This window comes from Hippoglossus stenolepis, chromosome 10, assembly GCF_022539355.2.
Source record: "Hippoglossus stenolepis isolate QCI-W04-F060 chromosome 10, HSTE1.2, whole genome shotgun sequence".
In the NCBI taxonomy this organism is placed as follows: domain Eukaryota; kingdom Metazoa; phylum Chordata; class Actinopteri; order Pleuronectiformes; family Pleuronectidae; genus Hippoglossus; species Hippoglossus stenolepis.
Window position 1 is genome coordinate 7,059,081 of NC_061492.1, and position 18,444 is coordinate 7,077,524.

General features: G+C 44.1%; 1 protein-coding gene across 1 annotated transcript; it reads left to right on the plus strand.

Moving 5' to 3' along the window:
• The first annotated feature begins 780 nt into the window (after nucleotides 1-780).
• Nucleotides 781-14,243, plus strand: LOC118116896 (GTP-binding protein Di-Ras1). The gene is made up of 3 exons (XM_035168865.2): nucleotides 781-1,057; nucleotides 12,149-12,490; nucleotides 12,819-14,243. The coding sequence occupies exons 2-3, from the start codon at nucleotides 12,182-12,184 to the stop codon at nucleotides 13,104-13,106; spliced, it is 597 nt and encodes a 198-aa protein (XP_035024756.1). The 5' UTR covers nucleotides 781-1,057; nucleotides 12,149-12,181; the 3' UTR covers nucleotides 13,107-14,243.
• The last annotated feature ends 4,201 nt before the right edge of the window (nucleotides 14,244-18,444 follow it).

Genomic DNA, 18,444 nt, shown 5'->3' on the forward strand with positions numbered 1-18,444 from the left:
CTTGCCGGATCTGGGCCACAACTAAGCCAGAGCAATACCACATGTCCTCAAAGGTGCCAAACGATCCCAGACTTTGTTTTTTTGTTATTTGGGCCATAATCAACATTTAGTTACACCTTGGCTAGAGCACCGCATGTCTGCCAAAAAAGGCCCACATTAGTTTTGCTGGTAGTTAAATTGCCTGATAGCATGTTAACTGCATGCTCCTATCATTCTTATTTATGTCCAAATGTATTTTCAAAAACAAAACTGAGGTGCATGAATGTATCCATGCTTGCAAAATGTAAAATGAGCAGCCAAATGGCTGTCTTGATCCAATGAATCCAACAATTCTGTCCTTTTACCCTCATGAATTTTCACCGTGGAAAACATCTGCCTGGAGATCTCCAGTAGCTGCAATGTACTCATCTGTGGCTGGAACATAAACAAAAATCATTTGGAAATGAAATGGGCCTCTGCTTAGGTTACATTTTTGACCGTGAATGTAATTTCATCAGTTGGGCCTCTTTAATTTGATTTGTTGCTCAGGGACCATCAATATTTCTTACTTCCTGATTTCTTAGATAATCTATACTTCGTGTAATTAGGCTGTGGCTCTATACATAAATATTAGTATTAGTTCGTCTGTGCAGTTCCCTACTATTAATCTCATATGCTGTCATTTTTCTTGATTAATATGATCTTTGCTATGATCCCTTGGTCCATCAATTCCCACAATTGCATCCACCCAGGACTAAAATAATTTTCTTGGGAGGAAGTCTGTTTTAAAATACATATTTTTGCTGCCATCCAACCACTAGGACGTATATGAACTGAGATAAAATCAAGTGTGGACAGAGAAGGGAGAGAGGGCATAGCACCTCCCACGTCCTATCTGGCAGAAAGGGAGAGGGAGAGAGAGAGAGAGGGAGTGAGTGAGTCTGCTGTGGTGGTGGTGTTAGAAATCGGACGACATGAGCTCTACATGAAGCGCGTAAAAATGCTTTAAGGACGCGTTGTCTTTCATCCGTCTCAACCGAGTACGAGCCTGAAGCGGAGCTACATCCTTCACGACCAGGTATGGAGACGCTCCCTCATCCACACACACACACACACACACAGAGACATCTTTACATGGAGGCTGGATGTTGGTATTCACAGTGGCGTTGCCGCGGCGGTGGATGGATGATGGATGGATGCTGTGCGCGCACACGATTCCTGCCGATCGCGGGAGGATAAACCTAATTTTCTCGAGTTGCGTATTTATGGTTGTTGATCCAAGCGCTCACCAAGACCCGCATTTGCGTTTGGTAACCTCGGTCGTGCGGGTTTTATGTATGTATGTATGTATGTATGTATGTATGTATGTAGCGCGCACAGCCATGTTGGCGGGGAGAGGGAGGGCAGAGATGTGAGGGTGTCGGGATTTTCATGTTCGCTTTGAGGAGTGAGGGGAGGTGGAGGAGGGAGGAGGTCGCTGCGACGGAGAAATGATGGCACAGCTGCGAGATGGCGATCCTCTGGTATTTATGAATGAACCCATTAGAGTGGGGTGGTCTGTAATGGCGTTGCGCAACAATCTGCGGACCCTTCCTCTCCTGCATGCCACCCCTTCCCCTCCGTAGTACCGCCGAGGCGCAGACGCACGTCAACATTAAACCATATACACCGATAATGACGCCAGCGTGACGCATAAAGCCCCGCTTTCTGTGGCAGAAGCCGCGGTTAATCCTCCATCTGGATCCGTGCTCCATCCCTCCATCCACCCACCCATCCATCCATGCCTGGTGTTGTGCTGCTTGTTGTTGGCGCTCATGACTGGGGAGGGAAAAGCCAATATGACACGCGAAAGGTGGTGTGAATCATCCAGGCCTCCTCCATACGTGCGTGTGTGTGTGTGTGTGCGTGCGTGCGTGTGCATATGTATGTGACTCAACTTCCTGTATGCTCTGAACATTGCCAGTCATGGGTGTGTGTGTGGGAGGCAGGGACGGTTGCAGAGAGGTTTGAGAGAGAGGAGAGATGTATGACGGTAAATCCTGTGATTAAGCTCTAAAGTGTGTGTGTGTGTGGCTGAGTGGAGCAGAGAGACTGTACCAAAGCCTGCATGTGCTGCTCCAGAATGGGGGCTGCCTGTCCATTTGTTTGTCTAGAATGGACACAGAGCGTTTGCATGAGAATACCTCACTCACTCTGCTGAGGCAGGACAAAGAAATGAGTCAGTCCTTGGTAACAACCACAGAAAGAGGAGATGATGATGATGATGATGCCAGTGACGGTGGTAACACTTGTGATGATGCTGGAGATGAGTGAAGATGATGATGCTGGTGGTATTTTTGTTTTTCTCGTTGTATTCAAGGCAAACGAGCCCTCTGAAAGGCCGGGTGAGATAACTGCAGCGAGGATTGGACAGATGTTGAGAGAGACGTTAATTCCGTTTGGGATTTCACTTCTGTCGGCTTATGTTTTGACATTTTACGGCTTCACTGAGACAGAACCCCCAGTTTTCTGCAGCATGATCGGCTTCATCCAGAGCTGCAGCCATGAATCACATTGGTCTCTCAGATTCAGATTCATCTATTATTGACCACTTTGAATTATTTCATTTATTATTTTTCGGTACAGCTCATGGCAACATAAAATTAACACAAGACCTTGACACAGACGGCGCTGACACTACACACTGACACTAACAATATCACATACAGGAACATAATGTCTAATTGCATGTACATTATGATAATTAAACAGGGGGAAAGCTGTTTTTTTTTCAAATTTGGTGGGGGGTGGGTTTATAGTTAAAACATAGAAGTTGAGTGAGTCTAGACAACAACAACAAAATTTGTTTCTGAGTTGGGTATTTGCTGGCAATTAATGCAGTGTTACCCAGGTTTACTTAGCAAAATAAATGGTTTACCACTCGGTGAATATCCATTTTCCTTTCCCATGGTCATTGTTCTAATAGTTTTTATTTCCCTTCGCAATTATGATGAATTACCAAACGTGGCAAAATAAGTAATGGCATATCAATTTACACATGTATAACCAAGGAGGTTGTGTTTTCATCTGTGTTTGTTTGTTTGTTAGTTAGCAGGATTACGCAAAAACTACAGGACAAAATTACGAACCCATTACATTCTAGTGCAGATCTAGGAGTTTTCTAGGTCAGTTTCTTTTTTGAAAATCTTCCTTGATTTCTCAATGAATAATTAATGGATCTTGATGAAAAACATCAGGCTTATTAAGAGGATGGATAGTTATGACTGTGTGTAATTTGGTCTCCAACATGGATTATCTTCTCAACATGGAAGATAATCCAATTTGTTTTTTTCTTTTTTCAGTTAAAGGTTCAGTGTGTAGAATTCAGTGACAGCTAGTGGTGAAGTTGCGTGTTGCAGCTGAATTCCCCTCACCTCACCCTCCCCTTCCAAACATGAGACAGAACGTGTGGTAACCTTCAGTCGTCGTAAAAACTCAAAAGGTGTTTAGTTTGTCCAGTCTGGGCTACTGTAAAGAAAACATGGAAGCCTCCGTGGAGGACTCGCTCCCGATGTAAATATAAAGTATTTCAGTATAAAAGGCCGATTCTAGAGTAAAGAAAACAACAATTCTCACAATTTAGATGAAACACACCAGTGGAAACATAACTAGGATTATTTAATTTTCAGTTTCTGCCAATAGATTTCACCTAAATCTTACACACTGAACCCTTTAAAGACAAAGATTGAGTGTTATGTTCTCCTCTGGATGTTTGAGTTTGTCTGTTGCTCTGACAGCACAAGTGCATCATCACTGTTGAGCACCTCTGGGCTATATATAAGTACGTACTGTAAGACATCTGCTTTAATACTGGAACAGATCAATGCTAAAGTGTTTTAGTTGTTCCGACAGCACCGGCTCATTCGAAAGGTCTATACAGTCTTAATCATATGTGGCATTAGACCGTGATGGCTGCTCTGGTCAATTGTGCACGGCGTAACCTCTGAGTTATGTTAAATTTATGAGACCTGAGAAAGAAAAACACAAAACTACTCCGAGCTGAAGAGAAATGCAGTATCTTCTACTTCCAGTTGCATCATGGGAGCGTGAGAAGCCGTCGAGAGCAGGATTCTCTTGTTGTTTCTGCTTTCAACCATCTGCGTTGTTACCAGACCTGAGTCAACTAGTATTATAAAAAGAAAAAAAAACGACAAAAAAAATCTATGCCTGGTGGATCTCGCCTGTAGTAACCAATGGAGTCGATCCAAAAACTACCAACCCTGTCACCATCTGTCACTGCAGGCAACACACCCCACCAGTCTGTAGTTAGTTCTTCTCTCAGCTCATTGGCCTTCACAGCTTCTGAGAATGACTATTTTTTTTGATAAATACATGCATTTGAAAACAATATACAGCCTTGAAAACCAATGTGACCGCTCTATCACCGGTGTTGACGATACTTTACTCCTGGTGTTATTAGCCAGGTGCATGTGTTTTCCCCCGGATTGCCAGGCTGAGGTATTAGCAGGGTCTTACGGAGAGAGGCCAGACGGAGCAACTCCATGGTTCCCCAGGTCAAGTTAATACTCGGTACTAATACACACTCAAAGACTAATTACAAGGACGTCTTACATCCAGAGCTGTGTAACACCGCTGCATAAAATCAGCAGGATTATGGTTACGATGTTTGGTTGCGGCTAAGGAGTCAATCTGCCTGTGAAAAAAAATGTTGTCTAACTCGAATTGAAAATACGCGTTTGCTCTATGTTTTGATTTTGAAATCCTTAAGTCGTTGAAGGGTGACGGATTTTTTTTATTTTTTATTATTACTTATGTCGACATATTGCTTATATCAAGACATTGACTTTATGGATTTCTTATCTGAACCCATAGCCTTCTTCTCACCACTAGCAGGACTTATACTGATGCACATTCAACTTAAGCTAATATATTTACACCTAACCTATTAAATAAAGATAAATATGTGGAATATTTCTGCAAGTTCCATTATGCCAAGGTTTAATTTTGTTTGTGCATTTTGATCTATAACTATATTTTTCCCTATAGCACTATTTTGCAAGTGCAACATTGAGCTGTGCACAATTTGAGCTTGACCTGGATAATGAAACCCTGCTGCTTTATAACGGTGGCTTCAACCTAATCTTTCCTCTTTCTTCTGCTGAACTGTAGCTCTGTGCAGATGTTGCAGTTGACGTCACATACTGTGTAAGACTTGGGACAATAACTCTCAACTGGTGCTAATATAGGCATACAATAAAAAAAAATTAATTTGCAAGTGAATGTCAAGAGTTGACAAATGTATTTTGCTAATCTTAAAACGTGTCATGTTAATTGACATTGTTTCACGACCAGTAGTGTGTCACTGTTAACTCATCAGTTTGGTCTGAACATAGTATCATAGTGGGAAAGATTTAAACCGTGCACGTGTCTCGTGTGTCCGTACAACATGTAGTGCTTAAGGAACATGTATGGTCCGTGCCTTTACTGTGACAGATGGATAGTCTGTTTCAAACCTCCTGCTCCAAGCAAAATGTGATGTTATGAGTAACAGTTAGACGTATAAATGTCACCTACATTATTTCCATGTGTGAATCTGCTCATATTCCCATGCCACAGTGCGTGCAGAGTTAAAGGGTCGTGCACGGAGCATCAGAGGGCTCCACTGCGCATCGAGAGCTGCATGCTGTCTTATAGGGAGGCCGCTAGGTAACTTAAGTCCTGGGAATTGGGTCAATGCAGAGCAGGCCGGGAGCACAGAGGAGGAGGTTAAGCTCAATGATTAGCAACTAAGCCAAGACCACAGTGCTGCAATCTCTTCTATAGTCTAACACTACACACTACATGCAGGTACAGTGTAAGTGCAATCACAGTATGGACTGACACGGATGTGGGGCACTCACTCCCAGTCTCACTCAAGTTTGCACTCAGATTTAAACGCATATTATATCATACAAACAAACACACACACACACACGTATGTCACAGCTTTAATTTAAACAGGTATTGTTGATTATACTTCAAAGTCACATCAGGTGAACAAAAGGTTTATTCACAGTTTCATAGTTTGCACGGTGTCGTATAAACTGGCTAAAAACTTCCAGCTCCTGTTTTTGAGCGAATTTCTCGTCTTAACTTCCGAATAGCTCACCATCGTTGTTCCCGATGTAGAAATGGACCAAACTAAAATGTACTCGTGAAATGAAGATGCTTTCTGTCACATTTTTAGAGCACGCTGATGTATGTTCAAGTGGTAATTTGTCCGATAAGTTTGGTTTTAATCAGTTGTTTAATGTTATATAAAAACAGGGTGAAACGTAATGATTGACAGCTCAGCCTGACTCATGACTCACAAGGGTCTGCTGCACAGACCCTTGTTCCAAACTCCGTCTAAACTGCAAGTTGGAAGCATCAATATAAAAAATATTATAATTCATTTTTGCACAACAGGAGGAGGTGGAGACGCGTCGTCCATCTTTATTCAGGGTCTGAGACACACAGAGAAAACCGTGTATTTCTTTAATCTCCATTTGTGAGTTTTGTGAGCAGGTGTGAGTTTCATCGCGAGGCAGCAGCATGACTGAATCAAAATTTATAAAGTGAACCTCTGCGTTCTGCTCAAACCTAATGAAAACTCCCGGGGGTGACTCTCTGGCTAAAAAAACGCAGAATCATCCCTGTGGCAAAACACACACATACATGCACACACACACACTTGAAAAGCCTCATCTGATGTGTGCGCGGGCTACAGGAAATCCTCTGCTTGACTGCACAGATGCAAACACACATCTCTGTCACACACACACTCAATCACTATCTGGCAGATAAAGTGTGTGTGTGTGTGTGTGTGACAGCTGTGGCCAGAAGAGGACGAACATTTCGGAAAAACCCTTGTTTCGATTCTGTGAAAAACCTGTCGCCGAATAGTATCCGCAGCATTCCAGTATCCATGGCTTGATTAAAACCCGTCTCTCCACAAGACACCATGGGACCGCTTTGTGGGTGTCTGCTTAATCACGCTCTTGATCTGTTGAATGGCGTCGTGTTTGATGTTGGTTAATGCGCTTCCTTTGTGCCGCTGCGTAAGTGGCTCTCTTGAGGGAAATTATGTGCATGTTTTTGTTAAAGGTGACATTTCCTTGCTCGCTCTGTGAAATAATCGAGTGGCGAAGGCTGCGTTGCATTTATTGTCTGACTCCAGAGAAGCGGAGGCCCGTTCGGACTGTGCCAAAGCCATCTGCTAATGGAGTTTGGCTGCTCTGCCACAGTTGCATTTATAGTATGCCATTAATTCATTAAGGGACTGCAGTCCTCTCATTTCCACTAAAACGAATGTAAGAGAGGAGGGAGGAAACGCATTTAGGAGGAGCGTCATTATTCTGGAGGCCTGGTGTCAAGGACAAATGATGGAGAAGCGGAAGTACAATCTGTGTGTTTGTGTGTGTGTGTGTGTGTGTGTGTGTGTGTGTGTGTGTGTGTGTGTGTGTGTGTGTGTGTGTGTGTGTGTGTGTGTGTGTGTGTGTGTGTGTGTGTGTGTTTGTGTGTCACTGTGAGGCTGCACCTGTGTGTGCAGTTAAAGCTGCTGACAGAGGGAGGGAGACAGCTAATTATAGTTCAGGTGAAAGAAGGGAGGGAGTGGAGGAAGGGTTTTGATGAGCGTGAATCGTCGTCACGGAGCTGAAATACCCCGTCCAAACAATAAAAAAAAAACCAGAGCAGGCACCAAGCGGGGGTGGATGACAGACTGACGGGGCCCAGACAGACGAGCCCCATCGATCAAAACCACAGCGTCCTTAGTTTATTGATCAAACAGCACGGAGACCTGAGGAGCGAGCGAGCAGGAGACAGAGGAGGAACAGCAAGAGGAAGCTGAGGGAGCAGGTCACAGAAAAACATCTGCAGGACGACTAAAATAACAGCCAGATACAGAAAGAGAGTGTAAACAATGAATATATGAGAGCAGGCTACTGTTACGAGTGTGTAGCTCCATCTCTGACATATCAGCTTTAAAAAATGGCAACAGTCCAAACACCTTCATTTTAAATATGTCGCCAATCGAGCAGAGCTGTCAAAGGATAATTCTGGTTCATTATAACTCGGGTTGAATCTGTTTGTTTATCTCTAATAACAATAATAATAATAATGTAAATTGCTGAGATTAGGGAACACGGCTACTCTGCCAAAAATGCATCAGACAGATTAAGGAATCCCTCGTTTAATCCACTGTGACGTTCCCCAGTTCACAGACTGTGATGGATCGTCTTACCTCACCTGTGACCTGCCTGTGCACTGAGGGATTACTGTCAAGACTTTTAATGCACTCGCTCTCAGTTGTACCTTGAAATACAGATATTGAGCTAATTTGGATTAACTGTTTTGCTTTTTTTAGCAAGCGTCTTATCAACCGAGTGTTCCCCCAGATGTCTGGAAATGTTTAAAACCTGCTTCGGTTGAATTTTGGAGGCCGCACAACAAGCTGTAAACGCGTCATTGGCCGTCAACACAGGAAGTTGACAGGGCCGACGTGGTAGCAAACAGATGCCTGATTAGAATTTCAGCAGACACAGAGCTCCATCAATATCCACTTGGAATCATGTTTGTGTCCGACTGATCAATGTAAACCCAATATTCACTCGCTTTTGGCTCCATCTTTGGTCTCCTCCAACTCCTGAGGGGAAATATCTGGCTCTTTTTAGCTGCTAAATGCTCAGCTATGTTCCAGAGTTAGTCGCCAGTGTTTGTCCTCCGTTCGCTGCTGAGCAGGGAACGAACAATTGGGTTTTCTGACCTTTTCTGAAAACAGTTTGCATAGCTGCTGCTGGAAATGACTCTGATGGGAGCAATGAGAGTATGCTACGCCTACACACCATTTTCAAACCAGAGCGTAGTGGGGTATGGATGTGGCCTAAAATGCTCTGTGGAGCCGAGACGCACTGCAGAGATGTTTTATGATTCTCTTTGGAATCTACAATCTACACATTTCACATGCACTTAGTCATTTGTCAACTGTTTAACAGGATATTAATTAGAGCTAAAATGTTTGGCTCTTTAAAATTGCATCGTTGGTGCATGTGTGTGTGGGTGCGTGTGTGTGTGTGTGCGTGTGTGTGTGTGTGTGTGCGCGCGTGCCTGACATAAAGCAGACCTAAGCAGAAGTCACTGTGCGGCTCTGGCAACTCAGACCACAATTCTTCAGATTGACTGAAGGCCTCATTAAAGCTGAGGAACCTTTGTTTCCACCAATTTTGACATTTTTAACTATCTAAAAAAAACACGTAATAAGATGTTATGCCTTGTCAGACCAGAATAACAGTCTTACATGTATATGAGCAGACAACACCGGCTTACCTGCAAATTAAACTGCGGTACAGTGTGTTCAGCGTGGCTAGAAACCACTCCTATGTGTCACCCAGACTTACAGCTATAGATTGACTGTAAAACTCAAGAGGCGCTCCCTGAATCCCCATTTATTTTAAACTCCTTGACTGATATTATCTCGAACCTGGCAATGCAATTACAGAGGCCCTGCCATCAATAGCGGGTTCCAGCAGTGCAAGCATGACAGAAATCCACTTATTCCATCTAGTATTGATGTCAATTTACTGTTTCATTACAGCTGCAGCTTAGAGAGCGGCGCATGATCACAACTGAAGGAGCATCTTATTATGGGACCTTAAAGCAAGTTTAGAAGCGCGGCGGATGAATAATGCAACAAGACGCGATGCGTAATCGTGCACAGATGCTCGACAGACACACAAGCACTTACACGGATAGCAATAGATTAGGTGTGAGGACATTGTTCGGATGCATATGTATGAGCTGCAGTCGGTAACGCTGAGTGTGATGATTTGTAGAGTCCTTCAGAATGCAAGGTCCGCTGCGGACTCCCAACCAGAGTTATGCAAGCCTTGAAAGGAAAAATATACATTTTTTGCACTCAGTGTGGATTTGATAGTTCTTGTTTGGCTTTTGCATGTAGTTACATTTGAGCTTAGCCGCCATAACCCGGTTGGCTTGGAGTTTGCATGTTCTTCCTGTGTTCACGTGTTCACGTTTTCTCCAGGTGCTGCGGCCTCCTCTCACAGTCCAAAGACATGCAGATTGGGGTTAGATTCATTGGAGAATTGTCCATATGTGTGAATGGTTGTTTGTCTCATGTTGGCCCTTTGATATGCTGATGTCAGCTGGGATTGGCTCCAGCTTCCCCCGCGGCTGCCATCAAGTAGTAGATGATGGATGGATGCACACAGCCGGGATTTGATAGCTCTAGATTATTGTTTTTCAATGTCGTTTTTGGATATACGCTATATCCGGTTGGCTTTGTTTATTTCCCCACATTTCCTCAAGGCTTAAAGGTAAAACACTATATGGTCACTACAGGTAGTTTCTAAAACAAACAGTAAATCACAAGGTTTTAATTTACTCACCATAAACCTGCATTCATTGATTTCTTTGGGGGGGGGGCACATGGGGACAGTGCAGGACGGCACGGTGGTGCAGTGTTTAGAACTAGTTCTTATCATTATTTGTCAGAGTTTTTCTCCAAAAACAGATGCCTCCTGCTTCTGCTGCTGCTGCTGCTGCTGCTGCTAGAAACAAAACTATAAGAGTCAGAACAATAAAAGATGTAAAACCAAAACAATGAGCTGAAAGATGCTTCATAGACAGATTGTCATAATTCTTATTATTTATTTCTACCCGTCGCGTGACCACAAATGAAAAACATTCCGCACCTGCCACTTTTCTTGCACATCATCATTTTAGTTATAATTTACATTTACAATAACTGGCTCCATCTGCTGCTTCCACCTCGTGACTGGATCAATAACAAAGGGAAGCACGGCTGAGAGGCAGTGAAATGAATCTGCTGTAGCTGTTGTTTAGTCAGCTTTGTCATACATACATTTAATATATATACACACCGTGTGAGGACACAATATCGTACACAGCTGCAACCTAATGCGATCTAATGCAGCAGCCCTTTATTATATATACTACGTTTGTGAAGCTCGTAATGTTTTGTTTGAGATGTGTTGATTCGATTCAGGGGCGTCGCAACAAGCAGGCAGTCGTCTGTGGCCCCAGAGCCGAAATGGGGCCCTGAGTCCACAGCAATGACAGCTTTGTGATTGGATTTGTTCAGGAGACTAGAAAGACACTATATTCCGAAACACCCTAATCAGGCTCCCTGCCACTGGGTTTCTGCAAAAAAGCTCAGGCTAAATCCATACTACTTGCGATTTTGTTGACGATGACGTAATCACTGATTGGGTACCGCGGTCACAACGTCGCTGATTCGTCAGACCCCTATCACATGACCCCTTTCCGAAAGAAAACACCTGGCGTTAGCCTCGGCTGCCAGTGTAGAACGCAACATGGAGGATCAATTACCAGTTAATACCAATACCAATCAATTACCCTGATGACTTTGCTAACAGCTGTTGTGCAGCTAAATTCTGTATTTTACAATGAAGCAACTGCTTACACATGAAGGAGTCATTTAGGAGGTTTAGTTACAGACCAGAACGTCTAAATGTGTGCGTATGGATGGTGGTGGAGGTTTCCACTCAAACTTTCCTACTTTACTATTATTTATGTGGATGCACAGTTTGCACGATCTTTACAAATTTGATAGGAGAAGAATCGTTTGAAGATTGTAATGATGTGGTTCGGTATCATGTGTTTCTTTGGAGGAGAAGCTGTCGGGCCCCCAGGTCCCAAAGTCCCCTTAAACGTGTGTGTGTGTTCATTTGCAAAGTGTGTGTTCGATGTTTGCCATGTTGTGAGTTTGTGTTATTGCCCGTATCCGCCCCCTGAAGGCCTGGAGATCATTGTCCCAAGGCCTCTGTCTCCTCCGGGGTTTGCCGCAGCTGCTTATGTTGATAAATGAGGAATGTTTCTGTGCTTGAAACCGAGAAACAGTTTCTCTGGGAATGGTATTGATTAGGGAAATGTCTGCGTCAGGTGAAACACTTGGAGCTTCACCAAACTCATCCTCTCTAATTTGTTCTCTGCCTCGTCATCAGACCACCAGGACCGTGCTCCTTCGGTTGTGTCCCACCGATGTTTACCCGTCCCTCTGCCTTATATCTGCTGCTTTGTGTGCTGTCCTTGTGCTAAATTGATCCTCTTCTCACACCCCCTCTCATTGCCCCCACCCTCAACATGACAGGTGTAACACTGTCTTAAGCCTGAGGGGGGCAGAATGCCGGAGCAGAGCAACGACTATCGTGTGGTGGTGTTTGGGGCGGGTGGAGTAGGGAAGAGCTCCCTGGTCCTGCGCTTCGTGAAGGGCACCTTCAGGGACACCTACATCCCCACGGTGGAGGACACCTACCGCCAGGTGATCAGCTGCGACAAGAGCGTGTGCACGCTCCAGATCACCGACACCACGGGGAGCCACCAGTTCCCCGCCATGCAGCGTCTGTCCATCTCCAAAGGCCATGCCTTCATCCTGGTCTACTCCATCACGAGCAAACAGTCCCTGGAGGAGCTCAAACCCATTTACCAACAGGTGAGGAGTGTGTGTGTGTACTGAAGGTGTGCAGGTCTGTTCATGACTATATGTGCCTAAACTTTGCTTTATATACTATATTATATATTTAATTTATAGGATATATTGTGAATTTTTTTATAATGTATGATAACTTTTTAAAAAGTGGTTATATACCCCAAGTACAGATTTACGTTGATGTTTGAACAACACGTTAACATCTTACACCCCCAGTACACCGGGAAACTTCTTTTCAACATTCAGACGTACCTTCTCTCAGGACGTTAAGATTATCTTGGAGATCTGTATTCTTTGTGACTGTTCCTCTTAACTTCCACCTCCGCTGCAGGTCCTGGCCATAAAGGGCAACGTGGAGGCCATTCCCATCATGCTCGTGGGCAACAAGAGCGACGAGACCCTGCGAGAGGTGGAGACCAAGGATGGCGAGGCCCAGGCCAACCAGTGGAAGTGCGCCTTCATGGAGACATCGGCCAAGACCAACCACAACGTCACCGAGCTCTTCCAAGAGCTCCTCAACCTGGACAAGAAGAGGAACATGAGCCTCAACATCGACGGCAAGCGCTCGGGGAAGCAGTCCCGCGCCGAGAGACTGAAGGGCAAATGCAGCGTAATGTAAAACCAGGAAGGGGAGGAAAAGGGGGAGGTGGAGGCGGGAGAGAGGGGAGGAAATAATGAAAAGGGAGGGAGAGGAAAGAAAAGAAATGGAGACGAGCGAAAACACAGACTCATTAAATGTTATCACTCGGAGCTAAATGTCTGGAAGGCCACCGGGGAATCTCATCAACCACATCCTCCTCCATGCGACTGGTGCGTTCACAAACACAAAAGTTCCATGCCGGGGAAAAACATAGCGGATTTCAGCTTGGAGCTTTACATCCACACGCATTCTAAATATCGCAAATTAAAAGTAAGAAGCGTGTGTCGCAGAAGGAAACCTGAGGTGCAGACGGCCCTGGGTGTGGATGTCGTCCAAGTGCCACAAAACCTGGCTGAGGAGGGTCATGGAGACCTTGGACTGCGGAAAAGAACACAGACGACAGCATCCCCTCCCGAATCTAAAAGTTCCCTTCGGATATACACAAAAATTTGACTTTCCTCTTTCACTTCTACACCCCCTAGTCCTCCCTCCGTCCCTGTCCCGCTCACACTCTAACATCCCAGCTTCCTCATCCTTCACCCCCCCCCCCTCCTGTTATCACCGCTACACAGAAACTAAATGTGTATGTAACCGAGTCGACGAAGTTAGTTCAAACCCTATTTTAAGATAAACGCTGGAGGATTCAAAGGTGTGAGACTGCAACGGCAGCAAAACGCACGACTCTGATGTAAATAAACATGGGATCTTTCAGTGATTCCACTAGTCTCCACATGCCCCGCCCCAGCTATTGTGTCAGTCACAGAAGGTCAGAGCTAAAATTTGTGGCGACAGGACAAATTCACCCATTTGAAGATGAGAAAAAAAAAAAAAGACTCGTCGTTACATTTGTCAAGTTGTTGTCATATCCACAAACTCACGTGCAGCCCTCCTCATCCGGAGTGGAGAAGCAGCCAGCGGCCGGGCCCGCGCCACCACCACCACGACACAGCGATGTTTCTGTGACCTCATCTAGTGTCGAAGTAATAACCGTGGAGGAAAGCGAAGCTGGACTCTCATCACAACATGAAACGAAAACATAAACATCTGCCTTGAGGACGATACACTTGGATATTCGTTGCCGAGCTGATAAGACGAAAGCGAACCGGGATGATTTTTTGGGGGTTCTGTGGTGAAGAATGTCCGTTTGCTTTGGCAATTTTTCATGTGAAGGTTTCTCCTTGTTTGCCTTTTTTTTGTCTTGTTTTATGATGCTCTTTAAATCCATGTTAAAAAAAACAAAACAACAGAAAGCACACAGAGGGGGAAAAAAAGAATACTAATGGATGTAAAAGTAAACCCATGCAGATTATTGAGTGTGACCTGAATCTGTAATTCTGTTTCCTCTTTGCTTTTGTTGGTCACATTACTTCTCATGCGCTTATCAGGAAACAGAATGGGTCCAACACACACACACACACATATTTAAACATGCATATAGCATGCGCCTGAATGCATTGATGCAAGAGTAAAAAAAAAAACACACACATGCATAGCTGTGGTTTTCACTTTGAGTAACAATTTGTTTTGATTTGATGAAGACAAACAGGCCTCACTCTGCCTAGATGCTCTCACATTGCACTTAATATCATAAATAGACACACACACACACAAACATGTTTTGCCTACTGTATATTTTAATGATCTCTGCTGAACACAGGATATGTCCGAAGTGCATATACACACACACACACCTCTCTCACGTAGGAGCTCTAAAACTTGTACTCGGTGTGCACTGGACAGCTAAAAGCACAATACTTTTTTACTGACATATCTGTCTGTTTGTTTGTACATTTTTTTGTGTGTTTCTTTTTTGTACACATGTTTTGTTTTTTTATTGTTTTTGTCTTGCCTGCTATTTTCCATCTTTAACCTTTACTCTCTGGTCCTGAACGTAGAGGAACAATCATCATCACCATAGTCATACGTAGCTCGGAGTCTCGATTGTAAAAATGTTTTATTTCGTCATGGCACAACGAGGTTGCGGTTCTGCTGAGCAACAGGGTATCGTGATGTGATCCGTGAAGAAACACGTGTGTGTGTGTGACGTAACCCCCTGTACGATGGCCGCGGAGGGTCCGATTATTTGTCTACTTCTCTCCATCTCTCAGGCGGTTTTTAACAAACAATTTGGCGGATAATCTGCTCCCGTACCGTTGAACCCAAAGACACAGACGATGCCCCCTTTTAACCATGTGTTCATTTCTCTGGTCAAACTAAAAAAAAGAAACAACTGAAAAAGAAAAAGCACAGCAACTGTCGTCGTCGTCTGTCTCCCTCCGTCTCTATGTGTGCAGCAGAATCCACAACTGGGCACTTTAGGGTGACATTTTACTTGAAGACTTGCTTATTAATCAGCGCTGCCTCGTTTATAAGCACCATGTAAAATGCCCCTCCTTCATCACTCACGCCCACTTTAAACTACTTCACATGTGGAGTTACTGTAAATAAGCATAAGGTAGTTCAACGACACGTTAGGAAGAGCTTCAAGTAAGATGTTACCCATGTAAAGAAAACCTGTACCCGCTGTCTTTCTGGGAATATGTCCTTTGTAACCAGGAAATATTGTTACAGTAGGAGGTTCAATGTTGCTATATACTGTAAAATACAGCTTATTAACGATGCTCATGATATATTGTATTTGACACATCCACTCTTCAGATCAATCGGATAATACTAGCAAAATGTGAATATGTAACTAAAGGTTCCACTCCATAGCTTTTCCTTTTTTTTTATTTTCCAAGTTGACAATGAATCCGTTGTTATCGACGTGTTGTGTTCGGCACAAATGTGAGGTCCTGTTTAACACTCAGAAAAGATTTGCATTGTAAACACACCCTTTACTCGTTAGACACCAGGGATTTGCTCATTCGAACTCTTTTTCGTTTTGTCGATTTCCACCCGCGTTATTTTTCAGAAACGGGAGATCTGGGTTTGTCTTGTGCTCGTTAAGATGGAGTGAAAAGCACTGAAGCTTAAAAAACAACAACAACAACAACAGCTGGAAATAACATGTAACAGCCCTCAGACTCGCCTCTGGTCTGATCTGATGCTTAGCTACCGGCGGCGGGGGGGGGGGGATGGTTTGCACACGCTGCATAAATATCAGCTTGACACATCTGATTGCCTCACGCAGAATGCCAGATTGCGAGCGCATGTTTGTGCAATGTGTTGTTCTGCTGACGTCTGTACAGGAGACTGTCGCTGCTCATGTTCCTGCGTGGAATATGATACAGCGGGGCGGAAAAAACAATGAGGCAGCGTTCGAGAGCGGCATACGGACAACAAGCTGGAGCGGGAGGGAAGGGAGCTGTGCTATTAATAGAAGTGGTGTGAAAATGTGGAGTGCAACTGCACCAACCGTGGCCTGTGTACGACTCAAATGTGTGTGTGTGTGTGTGTGTGTGAGTCCGCTGAGTTTCCTCCCATGGCTTGTCTCATCTCATTTAACAAAGAAACATATTCACTGCTGCTGTGTGTGTTGTGTGTGTGACTACGTGCGTTTATCCATCTATGAATGCAATCACCTATTTGCATATTTTGCCTATCACTCTGGCCTGCATACGTTTGTGTATGTGCTTGTGTGTGTTTACGTGTGCGTGTGTGTGCTGTTGTTGCACCATCTTGTGAAGTGTCTGTCAGATGTTTGAAGCTCTTCCTGTGGAGAATGCCTACACATTCTGCATGAGTCATCCTGCACTGCTCAGTACTCACACACACACACACACACACACACACACAGTATATTCAGCTGTATGGAAGCTGAACATACAGACTGCATGCCTTCATGCACACTTACACAACTTGCACACACACATTCTATTCACACAGGCCTCGTCACTGGCTGTTTTCCTCCTCGTCGCTCTCCTACACGTCACCTCTGCTTCTCCACCAATTCTCTCCCCTGAAACTCCCGAGTTTCTTTCATTTCCTTCCCTCCCATTTTTCTGTGAGTCGCTTGCACTTGAACAGACTGAAGGTCGACACCGCTCACGCCCGATTGTAGATAGTTGTAAATAGTGTTTAAAGGACTTAATATTTCAGAGATGAGAGCGGAGGAGGAGGAGGAAGAACGGAAGCTGTGGGTGGAAGGTGCCTGCATTTCTTTCTTATAGGGAAAGTGTCCACTTGGAAGCTTGTACTTGGCTCCAGAAGAGAGCTTCTTTATGTCGGCTGCCATGAAGTTAAAACTTTGGGCTGTTTCCAAAGTGTGCTATAATTTTCTCTGCAAGGTAAACCGACAAACTGACATTTGCAGAGACCCAAAGTGCCCAATATCCGATGAATGAACAGGATGATCACAAATAAATATCAACTAATTCTGAAATAATCCAGTAAATGTTCCAAATTCATCCTCCTTTCTTTCATAATAACAACAGAGTTTTTTTGTCATTTTTATTTAATTCCAGCAGGTTTTATTTTGGACTTCTCTTATTATCATTATTTAAGTGTTATATTTTCCTCAGTGGTTTTATTTTATAACACCACCTTTCATCACAGTCTTTGTCCATCAGTCAAAAAAACAAATTCAGTGATGTGATTGGCTGACTGCTAAATCAGATCTAAAGCAGCAGCCAATTACATAACAGGATCATCTCGGTTTTGAACTAAATTTGCACCGCGATGGTGTTGTATAGTAAACGCAGACTTTGGAAGGAGGACATTTGACGCGCAGAATTGCTGGAAAGAAATAAAAATGTTGTGTTATTGATAAAAGAAGCAGGATAAAGTGGCATTTAATGAAACTGAAGCTGGATCGGTACCAGGCAAAGTTCACCTCAGAGGTCACAGGGGGGACAGGCTCATACTGCAGAGGAAGCTTGGTTCACGTGTGTTCTTCCATTGCAGGCAGGGAAACACGACCATGTGGCGCTGAAACAAAGGGTAAAGTGTTGGACCTGAATACACGATAACAAGTTTTATTTGTCCATCAGTCTCATTTTTACCAACGAGGGCGGGTCACCGTCCTGTCAGAGGATCTGGAGGAATATCAGCTCTGGAGGACTAGAACTGAAAAAAAAAAAAATGCACCCACTGACCCCGTTGACCTCTCCTGCTCACCCCTTTACTTCTCGTCTGATTGGCTCAGAGCCTCACAAAAACGTTTCTGCGGACGGGGTGTGGGGAAGGGGCGTAAAGTGGGGGGGTTGTGGGTAATGTAGTTTGGTACTATCCTGTCGCTCTGGCTCTTCATCCCTGCATGGTCCCTTATTGGTGTTTCAGCCAGCATGAGAACAAGGACACAAACTGTGAATCATCTTTGTATTTTTTAAAATAAAATTCCTCAGCAGCATTTACGGCTTCAGTTTTGCAAATGGTT

Bases quoted from the DNA above. Each gene is read 5' to 3' on its own strand.
- LOC118116896 (XM_035168865.2), top strand. From the start codon at position 12,182: ATGCCGGAGCAGAGCAACGACTATCGTGTGGTGGTGTTTGGGGCGGGT. The intron at 12,491-12,818 runs GTGAGGAGTGTG...CCTCCGCTGCAG, and splicing joins TCAAACCCATTTACCAACAG to GTCCTGGCCATAAAGGGCAA.